Source organism: Pseudochaenichthys georgianus, chromosome 23 (assembly GCF_902827115.2).
Source record: "Pseudochaenichthys georgianus chromosome 23, fPseGeo1.2, whole genome shotgun sequence".
NCBI lineage: Eukaryota > Metazoa > Chordata > Actinopteri > Perciformes > Channichthyidae > Pseudochaenichthys > Pseudochaenichthys georgianus.
Window position 1 is genome coordinate 7,417,135 of NC_047525.1, and position 12,875 is coordinate 7,430,009.

At 44.3% G+C, this 12,875-nt stretch overlaps 1 protein-coding gene across 1 annotated transcript in view; it reads right to left on the reverse strand.

Annotated features, from left to right (window-relative positions):
• plxna4 (plexin A4) overlaps positions 1 to 12,875 on the reverse strand; it is a 233,721-nt gene that overhangs the window by 188,624 nt on the left and 32,222 nt on the right. The window contains 1 exon segment of the mRNA XM_034074985.2: positions 10,384 to 10,566. Coding sequence (XP_033930876.1) covers positions 10,384 to 10,566 — 183 coding nt within the window.

Below are 12,875 nucleotides of genomic sequence, written 5' to 3' on the forward strand. Positions count from 1 at the left end.
ACGAGATAAGTTTGTGCCCAGATGGAAGGCTGACAGGCAGGTAGGCCATCCAGTTAGCCGGGCTCATTACGCAGACGTGCGCGCCTCTGTTACTACCTCGTAGTAACACCATGGCGACCGGCGGCACACCTGCGGCTGTACCGCTTGTAATTAGGTTCAACTACAAAAACTTCGAACAAAACGCCGGCGGCACCAACAAAAGGAGCGCACACTGCAAAGTCTGCAATATCAAAATCAAGGATGCTGGCGCAACAACGTTGAATTTCATCAGGCACTTGAAAAGACAGCCGGAGAGGTCAGTCACATTAACGCATGGACGGTTAGCGAACATGTTTAGCTCAGCATCAGCTATATAATGTTAGCTTAGCTTGCTGCTAGCTTTGTAACTGAATATTTGAAAAGATTAGTGAATTGCTTGTCACACTTGTTTGAGTTGAGTGGCGTTGACATCCAACTCTTGACATGACATAAAAAAGGTCGGTAACGTTAATCATTACCCGCTTTTAAGTACTTTTAACAGTTTCCCTGCGGGGGATTAATAAAGTATTTGTGATACTGATTTCTGATTCTGAAGTGTTTTGCTTATAAGTTGTTTGCATTTAGCTAAAGTGTGATGTTTTTCCTCATATTGCAATAGCCTGTTTAAAGTGATCATATAACAAACAGCTAATCAGTGCTGATACTGTATGCTAATAGATATAGGAGTGATAATAACACAGTAAATGCTTTGAATTTCTTAGATATAGCTGTGCAGTATTCTTAACAGACAGATAGCAGCAGACAATAGAAGGCTTATTACAACCAGAAGAGACATGAGACTTTTATTTTTTAGAGACTTGAGACTTGACTTGGACTCGTGACCAAAGACTTGAGACTTGATCAAGTCTCACCCCACAAAGACTTGAGACTTGACTTGGACTCGTGACCAAAGACTTGAGACTTGATCAAGTCTCACCCCACAAAGACTTGAGACTTGACTTGGACTCGTGACCAAAGACTTGAGACTTGATCAAGTCTCACCCCACAAAGACTTGAGACTTGACTTGGACTCGTGACCAAAGACTTGAGACTTGATCAAGTCTCACCCCACAAAGACTTGAGACTTGACTTGGGCTCGTGACCAAAGACTTGAGACTTGACTTGGACTTGCAAAAAAAGACTTGTGAACATCTCTGACTGTATATGCATGCTTATGGAGAGAAAGTGTTTATGAAGTACATCTTTGGGGGCAGCAGCTTTTATTACAAAGCCAGATTAGAGGGTAATGTTGATAACTTTAGGCTTACTGTAAATCAGGCTTTATGGTCACAAAGCTAGTGAAAAAGTGACCTGTTCCAGAGCAAGTTCACTGCTCATAAGACGAGAACAACATGTTAAACCAGCCCGTGTACTATCGCTGACAGATATATCGTGGTATCATTCTGAAATGATCTAATCAAAACAATGGTAAAGTAAATTGAGCTGAGCGTCATGAAAACAGATCAGTAGAATACAATTGATTTTCATTGTTTCTCCATCTCAATGTCTTTAAATGTTTAATAAGCTACTCTTTAAATATTGCTATGATCTGGCTGTGTTCATGTTGAAAGTGATTGTGTAGTTATTACATACTCAGACGTTTTAATGTGAATGTGTGTGTAGGTTCATCAGGGTGAATAGCACGAGTTGTTCTTCCTTTGTGATACTTGCACACAGCAGGGTAAGTGAGGACAGGGTAAGTGAGGACAGGGTAAGTGAGGACAGGGTAAGTGAGGACAGGGTAAGTGAGGACAGGGTACCTACGGAGGCTCAGTCGAACTTGCTTGGCGATACAGGCCCCATGCCTGCCTGGCAGAGCCACCATCACTGAGCAGCTTGTAAACCCACACAGGCTGCCAGCTTCTCTCACTTGACAGTCATACAACATGTTAATTAGAATAGAAACAAGGGGAAGGAAGGAAGGAAGGAAGGAAGGAAGGAAGGAGAGGATGATAGAGAAATAAATAAACAAGTGAGGGTAGAGAGAGAGAAGGATGTTGTGAAGCTATAGGCAGATAAGACATTTAAATGAGTAGAAACAAATGGAATGGTGTGGGTTTGTTGTTGCAGCTCTAAATCCAACTGCCTCTAGATTATAAATGCTCCTCATAACACCAGCCCGACTTCCTTTGCTGTTTCCTAGGGGTTGGTATCTTATAACAGCGACGCGAGACACTTGTGAACAAGCTGCAAGGATATACAAATGATGCACATATTAAGCTTCAAAAAGCCAACTCTTCCCAATGTCTGCTTTGCTCACTGTGGTCTGGCCATGCTTAGAAGGCATTATCCTGGATTACAAGCATTCTCAATGTGTAGAGACCACATTTACTTTGTTAGCAAGCAGCCTCACCAAAACAAGCAGTAGTAGGAAGCAACATTGGACTACATAGGAAGTTGGAATGTGTTCATGTGTTCTCCACATAGTAGATATCAAACATATGGTTAACAGTAAAACATGTAGTAACGAAGTAAACTAAAAAGTCATTTGAAATTACCCCGAGGTCTGAAATCTTGAGATTGCTTGCTGAAGTATGAGGCAGTCGTCCACCGAGAAGAGATAAAAGACTACAGGCACACATTAGACTTGTGATCAAAGCACAGCAGCCAACCTTGTCTTAACACATCACATCAGAGAACTGTAGTCCAAACTGCCCGGATACCAAGGATCAGGCTGAAGTTAGTCATTTTCTCTTTACAACTTCTATGCTGGCTCAAGGCTTCCAACTCCATGTACACACTGCGGAGAATAGTGACTCAAATCACTCACAGCTCCATTGGCCGCCACACTCTGCTCAAAAGGTGCAGACTCACGAGAGTGAAATGAACATCAAACTCTATTTCACCACTTTCACCCTCTCCTTCCATCAGACGGTCTCCCTTTACCTATTCTTGAAATTCTCTCCATCCATCTCTGTAGCTTTCGTCCATTCATCTTGTGGGCCGATTTTGCCCTTTGCACTCTTTCTGTCTCTCTTTGCTAAGCTTCTCTGTAGCTGTTCTACCACCGCGTCTTCATGTCAAAAAAGATCTGGGCAAATTAAAAAAGCATTTCTGTGAGCCTAGTGTCTGAATACTAATTCAATTTTCGAAGGCGGCTGGAAAAGTCAAAATATCTAGCAGCGTAACATCAAGTTGACATTCTGAGGTTGTTTAATGTTACTCTGACTAAGAGCTGTAGCAGCATATGGCTTTGTATGGTATGGTAATGTATTGATTGTATTGCATTGTCATATTACCATTAAAGTAGATTATTGTTTAACGGTTACTTGGTAGCTCTGGATTCCTTCCTGTATGATAACCAGCTTGTTAGGGACGCGCGGAGATTTGAAAAGCGGACCAGTTATCCCTCAAAATCTCCATCAGTGTGTGTGTGTGTGTGTGTATAGGACTATTGCCCTGCTCAGCCCGCGGCAGCTCATCAATTATAAAAGCGCCCCGGAAAGGAGGGATAAAGCCACAGCAATGACATCTATAAATACACACCTGAATGACACGCGTGAGGTGAACTGCTATTTGTGCATACGACCACATAAAGGCATACACAAGAGGGTGGACGGCCACACGAACTGAACACAATGTCACCCAGCATATCAGGGCGCTTTGTGTTGAGTCAGGAAGGCACAGTGCACAGACGCTGTTCTTTGCTCACTGTAGCCCCATGTGATGCTCTGTGTAACCCAGAAGAGAGACTGCTTCCCTCCTCTTTCCCCAGACCATCTAAACACGGTGTTGCATTGGTGTGTTCGTGCATGGGTAAATTGCATTATAGTCTGGAGGACATGTTCTATCATCCCCTGGGGCCCCTTACGTAGCACCTTACTCCGTGTCCGTGTCCCTCCACTTTTCCATTTAGCCCTTGGTTTAACTCTGTATCCATCCGCCTCTCCTTCCTCTTTCTCACTCACACCATGTGTTGCACTCTTAGCAATACATCCCATCTGTTTCTCTGTTTCGGTCTTTTCTGCATCCATCCATCTGACTGTCTCAATCTTCAAGTCCTCCTTGCATTTTGTTTAGACTGTACATCAGTTGAATCTTCCTTCCCTGCTTCTCTCTGTCTCTCAAGCCCTCTATTCACACCCCCCCCCCCCCCCCCTCCTTCCCCTCCAACTTGACCCAGTATCAATCTAAAAGCGAACACGAAGGCTTCCTGTCTGGATTCAACACGAACTGCTGCCCAGTCAGAGCCTCTGGCCGCTGGACGAGGTGTTTTGTGTTGGCAGCTGGCAGGGCAAGTAGTGTGGGGATTGTGAGCACGCGAGGCAACCAGTACCTTCTGATCCTCCTCCCAGGCCATTACTGGACTTCTCTTCTCATTAGCTGCCATGATTTGCACTGCATTTACTAATAAATACACGGACACTCATATACAAGTACAACACACACACACACACATTATTTAACAACTCCCTGAATCAAGAGGAGAAATTGGATTTTGGAAGGGAGCCTACGCTAACATTGTGCAACAAGAAAATACCAGAAGAAGATGTATGTGAAACCAATTGGCCAGTAACAATGGTGCAAAAAGAAGGGCTCAGAAAAGAAGCATAAGGTGAAGGCGGGTGCAGGGGGCTGCTGAGGGGTTCCCATTGACTGGTTCTCCTTGACATGCCTTCCTGTCTCTCCAACACATAGCAGAGCAAAGCTGGGTAACAGACAGCCGTTAACACAGCGAGACCAAAACACCAACACATTAATATCGTGTGTTCAATCAGCCTTAAAGCTGTGAGGTGGACAGCACCTGTCATCGAATACAAGCCCAGTCTGATCCCATTAGATCGTCCTAATGTGCACTCAGTCCAGTATTAGCATACCGTCAACACTTTGGGAGCGGTACTGCAAGCTTCTCTGGGAACGAAATGCATGTGTATCACAATATACTCGTAGATCTGCGTGTGACGTGTCTTCCCAGTGTTGATGCATTCCATACATTTTATCCTGTGTGTAGAAAAGCCTGTGCTGCCATGGCAACTCACCACTGAGCTTTGCTGCTGCGCTAGCTGGTGTGGGAGCAGCAACACACACACTCACACACACACACACACACACACACACACACACACACACACACACACACACACACACACACACACACACACACACACACACACACACACACACACAGTGCTAAGGCAACTAGGAAGACTGCTGAGGAATACTTAACAGTTTGTGAACATTGACATTCTGGGAATACTGGCTGAAAGCAGCAGCGATTTAGACTACTGGGCAGAATGAACAGACTACTGGGTGGGGCTGTAATGGCTACTGGCCAGTGTGATAGCAGCAGTGTGTGTCTGATTGTGCACCTGTGTTGAACAGCATTGTGTAGCATTACAAGGGTGGGGAGGAGGAGGGTTAAAAACATAAACCACGGTCCATACACACTCATGATGCTCGCCCTTCCTAAAGCATATTTCATCATTAGCTCTAAGCAGTTAATCCTCTGCTCCACTGACCATGGCTCAGCTCAGCTCAGCTCATTTCAATAATCTGCATCTGGGCTAACCAACCCATCACACACACAGACACGCACACACACACACACACACACACACACACACACACACACACACACACACACACACACACACATGCAAAACAAGGACACAATCAACCCACGAAACATATGGGACTGGTCCAGAGCAATAAATATCTTACGTAAAAGCTCTCACACCGACACACACGTGCGTCCATCTATAATCTACAGTGCCAACAGCAAAGCCAGTTAGCACAACATCACTCCATCAGCATGCAGACAGGGAAGGCCACACACATGAAGTATTTATAGTGATTATAATAAGTTCCAAAGAAAATAACTTGACATATACTTCAATCGATTTGCCTCTGCCATCTAAAACATCGTAACCGGCAACTGCAACACATCCCTAGTAACCAATATAAATCATTATTATTATCATACATGCTCAGAGTAATATGATGCAGAGCAGAATGTTCCACTGAGACAGGTGCTGGCATAGGTAATAGGCATGGGAGAATGAGGTAAGATAAAGTGGAAAGACCATTTTATGATTAGTCGACTCTCTCCTTAAACTTTCTTGCTACATGTCAGCCACATTATTCTTCCTTCCTTTCCCCAATCTATTCCCGCTCTCTTTCTCTGTGATAGTTTCTATAGAACAACCCAACACCCTGCTCTTTGCCTTTGGCTAAATACTAACCGATGCTTTGTGAAGTCCTCTGTGAATAAGCTGTTTCTCCTGTATACCATCACCTTGAAGCAGCATGCATGGCTTTGCTTTCACAGACACTACCGTAGGCACTGCCTTTTATAAACAGGTGGTATAGAAAACACACAAAAACCTCTAAACTAAGCTTCTTCGACCTCACTACCTCTGCATGCTATGCCTTTGTCCATGTCAAGTTCAAGGGTAGCTGCTCATTGTATTGAGCACCAATGCTTCCCCATCGGGAAGGACAGAGTGGAGATGCATTAGCACCTCAGCAGGTGGCCACCAATCTCATCTCTTCTCTCTTTTTCCCCTCCACTTCTACCCTCAACACATCCATCTCGTCCCACAGTCCACCTCTCCATCCACGGCCCCACGGGGGTACCTGACTGGCCTTTGTGCAACAGTGTGTGCCTGGGTGTTATCTGTTCATTGACGCATGCAAGTGTGCTTATCTCAATTCGTGCAATTGTGTGCACTTTGTGAGTGTCATGCATGTGTGTTAGTGCAGAAGTGTACCCCTCATGCTAATGTGTAGTCTGACCAGATGACCATGAACTGAACCAAAGCCCACAGGGGGTTAAGCCTTTCCCCTTGACATGCTGCTGTGCACTGACCTGCAGAACATGAGTTTAAACCTTACCCAGCCATGGCCTTTTATCCCCATCACATCTCCATCTCCTCCTTACGCCACAGACCGACGCACCCACAAACTGACCGACAGACAGGCGGACAGAGGCCATATGGTCCATGCACTTACAATGGCAGGAGGTAGCCATCAAAGAGCTCTCACAGCAGCTCCACTCGGCCACGGACGGAGAGACGGAGGGGGAGATGGGTGAAGGGTAAAGGAACGGGGAAATTAGAAGGAGGGGGCTAACAGAGGTGGAGTAAGGGAGGGGATACAACAAAATAAGAGGAGAAGAAATGTGGTGAGGGTAGATATATTCTATACATTCAAAACAGCTACAAGTGAAGGGTAAACAAAAAGAGTGGGGAGAGACTTGGAGGGGTGCAGATCATAATCCTGGTGGTGTGAGGGTTTTGAGCCTCTTGTGAGAGAAGGGCCAAGCATAGCTGTAGCTGTGACCATGTACTGAACTTTACTGATTCAACAACACTGGAGGGTGGTAGGAAATACAGACTTTACACAACACAGCCACTCAGCATCAGAGACATCTAAGGCCAGGGCTATGTGTGTGTGTGTGTGTGTGTGTGTGTGTGTGTGTGTGTGTGTGTGTGTGTGTGTGTGTGTGTGTGTGTGTGTGTGTGTGTGTGTGTGTGTGTGTGTGTGTGTGTGTGTGTGTGTGTGTGTGTGTGTGTGTGTGTGTGTGTGTGTGTGTGTGTGTGTGTGTGTGTGTGTGTGTGTGTGTGTGTGTGTGTGTGTGTGTGTGTGTGTGTGTGTGTGTGTGTGTGTGTGTGTGTGTGTGTGTGTGTGTGTGTGTGTGTGTGTTCTTGTACTGACATGTTTGTGAGGACAAAAAAAAATGGTGGACCTGACCTCTTTAAAGGACTGTTTAAGGGTAGACACTTTTTGATTTGGTGAGTTTCTTCCTGGACTAATCTCAGTTTGCGGTTTTTTCTAATGTATCCCATCTCCTTTCTTCATGGGCCCACATTACATTAAACAACTCAATGTAATAGAGTCTTATTAAAAACAGTCTGTCTGCTGCTATTCCAAATATTGTTCCATGCCTCCTACTGATATCACCTTATGTTGATGTTGAGGTACGGGTTGTTATTAGGTTACAAAAATAACCATATCGGAAGTCTGGTCCATATATCTCACAGTATACTAGCAACTTTTACTCTCAACCTCGCTACACATAAAACCATTTCCCAAGCAAACGTATTTAATTCACTCAGCTTCCTGCCCAGCTCACCTTCATGATGTCATAAACATGAGCCTGTAAACACTAACATTTAGCAAACACCAATGCATTAAAGTCCATCCACTCTCTTTTACCGTAATGCTTATATTTATTCAGGGTGACGTGTTACAGGTTCATAAATAACACTGAGAAAACAGAGAGACTGAAAGATAGTGTGTGACTGAAGGAGTGAGGGGAAGGGAGGCAGGGGGTTGAGGGATGGAACAAGTAAGGTGGAGGAGTGTATATAAATCAACATCCATTAGTGGAGGGGTTATAAAGTCACTGATGAAGGAGGTGGACTGAAGCTGAGGCCTTTTATTGTCTTGTTGTTGTCTTTTATTGCCTGTGATGTCATCTAATGGTATACAGTTAACGAGGGGAGGAGAAGTGTGTGCATGGAGGGGAGGATGGGGTTGTAATGGGCCGCTGTGTGCATGTGTGTAGGTCCGTGTTGAAACAGGATATTGATCATGCTTTGTAGAAGATGTGTCGTTGGACTTTCTTTGCCCTGATATACCATATGTGCACAATCTGATCATATTCAGTCAAGTGCCAACATGTACTTTTAAGAGGGATGAGTGGAGGACAGCCTTAGAAGACCAAGAAATCAACAAGATGACCAGGAAGCTGTTTCAACATCCTCAAGCAAACAATATTCATAAACCTACTTGAAATGCACAAAGAGTACACGCCCCTAAATCTCCCCCAAATCATTGTGAGCAGTACTGTCTGTAGGTGTAAAATATGATGACTTATTTCCCCTGTTTGGAACATCTAGGTGTAGAAAATGGTCTTACGACATGTAAAGACACTGCCTGACCACTCCGCTCCTGTGTGGAAAAACACTAACAAGGGCAGTAATCAACAACAACAAACAATGTCAAAACTAGCACTCCTGCCTGCCTGTGTATCTTAGGAAAGACACCCCTTAACATCAGCTGCTTGTTCTGCATCACATTGTTGTTCAACTTCTTCCACTTGGTATCCATCTTTCTTCATTCTGTGCACTCACACCCTTCCCTCCCCCTTTTAAGACTCGCATCATGTCAGGAATAATGTCCATCTTTCCAAAGGTTCCCCTCATCTTGACCTTCTTCTGTCTCTCCATCCTTCTCTCCTTCCTCCACTCTGTGTAATGCTGCTTTCCCCAGGCCTGTGAGGCTCACTGCCCTGGCATTAGTCTCAGTCATGGTGTACAATATGTGTGTTGGAGTGCGAGAACATGGAGTTACCTCCCTTCTATCACACCTAGCAGCAGTGCATCATCCTATTAGCCCAAAAAAAGGCTGCCACGCGAGGGAGGGCAAAGGGGCATGGGGGGAGTCGAGGGTGGAAGCAACAACACGCCAAAACCCAGCTTATCCAGTGCTGTTTAACTCTGAGGGAGACACATCTTGTTTAGCCAAGGGCTTTGCTGTCACACAGAGTGACATGTTTTTCAAGGGAGAGATATTTATGGTCAGAGATGTTCACAAACACGTGCAGCTGCAAAATATTTCCACAGGTTTTTAGGAGCTTTAAAGCAATACGAGCCCATAAAAATACTATTAATTGAATCATTCTCTAGATTCCCTTGTATACTGTAAGGCAGTTAAGTAATCACCGAAAAAAATATGTATTTCATCCTATTCTGATCCCTTAATGTGGCTCAAGAAACACATGAGAAACTTTGCCTAATCGATTCTGCAACATGCTGATCTGTGCTGTCTCGCAACTTCTGCAACATGCTGATGTGTGCTACAATCTGCCCCTAGGGCTCTGGATTGTAAGTCCATCGTGAAGGAAAAGTGCAGCGGATAGTCCTGATACTGGGTGTATACCAGTGTGGTAAATGGTGCAGTGGATAAGGAGGATGTTGAGAGATACCAAATAGGCTCGCACTAGGAATAAAACCCCCTCAGGGGCTCTCCTGATCCCCCCTCCTCAAAACACACCCAAACACATTCAAATTCTCTACACAGTGAAGTACATACACTTCCTGCATTCACTATCGCTCTCTTTCATACACACACACACACACACACACACACACACACACACACACACACACACACACACACACACACACACACATACACACACACATACACACACACACACACACACACACAACTCTTCCCCCTGCAAATGCAGCCGACTCAGCCTGAAAGTCAATCTGCCTCACTACTACTATCCTTCCTCCAATCCAGCAGTCCCAATCCCCAGCCCTTACTCCACATTATAACAGAGGGAAGCCAAATCTCTGCCTCCGTCCATTCAGCCACCTCTGCCATCCTTCATCCTGTGTTCCTGCTCCTTACCTTCTTGACGCGTCCGTTTTTTGTGCCCACGAAGACCAGCGAGTGGTTCTTGTAGACGTATGCAATGACGGAGGTCATTTTGTCAACAGCGTCGGTTAAGAGAGGCTTGCCATGCACCATCTCAGACACGCCCAGCGGCGCATTCATGTCCAGGCCACAAAAGTCATCGTCAATGGTCAACAGCTGCATTGGAGGAAAAGACGACAAAAGAATACATTAAAAAAAATTAGATTTAGTTTCTCTCATTATTAATGTGTATAAGCCAAATTCCCCTTAATAATAATGTTTTTTGTTGCCCTAAAAGATGTTCAGTGTATTCACTTTTTGCTTTGGGATAGGTACATGTGTTTGTTATAATATTTCATCATGGAAATCCAATATTAAGCCTTGAGAGGGGCACTTTCTTTCGGCCTATAAGAGGGCAGCTGCCAGGTCTCATGTGAGGCTTTAAGAATGGCGGTAAGTTAATAAGTGACCACACTCAATTGTCAATTCATCATCATATTATACAAATTATTTGTAGTAATAGCAAGCTATTGGAGTTGTTGTATGAAATCTACTTATAAATAATATCGGATCTTGATAGTCTTCGTTTTTTTACAGCAACATGTAGGGTCTAACTCAGGGGTCTCAAACTCAAGGCCCGGGGGCCAAATCCGGCCCGCGACTTCATTTTATGTGGCCCCGCAAGAGCTTGCAAAGAATATAATACGTTTATTATACGGTTACATTCCACTTTACAGAAGCTCGTTGCCCATAAACTACATGTCCCACAATGCATCTCGTTTTGTGACATGTGCGCTGAAGAGACTTTCAATTATTTGCCCTGGACTTCTGCTTTCAGACGTAGTTAATTACTAAGTTATTATCCTATCCGATAATAATCCAATTCAGAGGCAATAATGTAATATAATACATTATATATATATATATATTATATAGTTACAACCGGCCCTTTGTGGCCCACGATGAAATTGAGTTTGACACCCCTGGACTAACTGCATACACAATAATTAGAGCCTCAAGGCAACCTGGTCTGATGAATGAAGAGTTAACTCAGGATTAATGAATTTAAGAATCAATATTTTGTGTCCGATATTTCTGGAAGTGACAGTTATGGATAGGGGGGAGGTCAACAAAGGAGACACAGTTTGAATATGAGATAGAACATGTCAGCCATGTATGCCAGTGTGATTCTGCTCGTTCACAAGAAACGGAAAATGTGGAAAGGAGTAGGAAAGAGATGAAGATGGAAGAAGACTGCAGTCAGGCTCCAGCTCTGTAATAGTGCCAGAGGCTGCTCTGTCAGGCACAATTCCCCACCGTCCACCCAACGCAACGGCAACTACAGAAACGCCAGTGCGGCAAGATATTCAATGTGAAATGATTCAAAGTGAACTGGGTGAAATACAAATAAGTTCTGCATCGTCACACTGAGGCAAATCCCTGCAATGCATCTAAATATATATACAACCTGAATCAGAGAAGGGAGAAATACAAGCCGTGATGGAGGTTCATCTGTTGTGCTTTCAGTGTGGACATGCTGCTGTGATTCTGTTATTAGATACAGAGGGGTGTTTCGTGTAGAGTGCCTCTCTACATTGTGTCCTTGCATGCATGTGTGTTCTCCTGCGGGGTGATACTCATACCAGTCACTGTGGGCACAATGACTTATGGCTTTTGATAAGAGAATAATGGGGCTGCGGATTGGTCGTTATTCTGTGTGTATGGAGAATTGAAACACTGGGTTTAGGACTGACGCAGGCATTGCTCTCGATTAATTGCTTGGCAGTGTGGTGTGGGGTGCTATGAAGAATGAGTCTTTACGTTCCTTCAAAATGCACAAAAAATGTTCGGTAGTAAGGGGAGTGGGTATGAGTTATGAAACATGAGGATTTATATGACCTGATGAATGTTCAAATCAAGCCCTTGGTTTGATATGAATGCGTAAGCACGCATTGGTTGAATTATAACCCAAATATAATAATAGCTAGAATGTGAAACAAAAAGACCTCGTCAGGTTAGGCAAAGCAAAAGATTGTGATGTCAGAGTTGTAGCTTAAGGCAAGTTATCTAGACCGTTCAAAGAAGTATCCTTCCTTCAGAAGACAAAGGTGAATATGCTTCCTTGAGATGTTGGCTCTCATTTGCCTTAAAACCCATCGAACCATTTCAAATCAGCAGCACGGTGGTTTGAAGTGTCAGAGGTGGGGCGCTCTGGGGAGCAGAGGGTCTTTTAGTTGATGTCTTATCTTTCATTTTTCCTCCTGGAAGTGCACCCCCTGGGCTTTCCATCAATCTTGCAAGCACCAAGTGTCTCCTCACAACCTTTCAGTAAAGGCCATCATCATCATCATCATCAGAAGCCTCAGACTGGGCCACAGAGGAAAAATGAGGACTGCTTTCATTAGACAAATGGAGCATGGCCGGTCGAGAGCACAATGAGCTTTAGGCCATAACATGGGCGTGTATGAAGTGGTATAGATGATCGA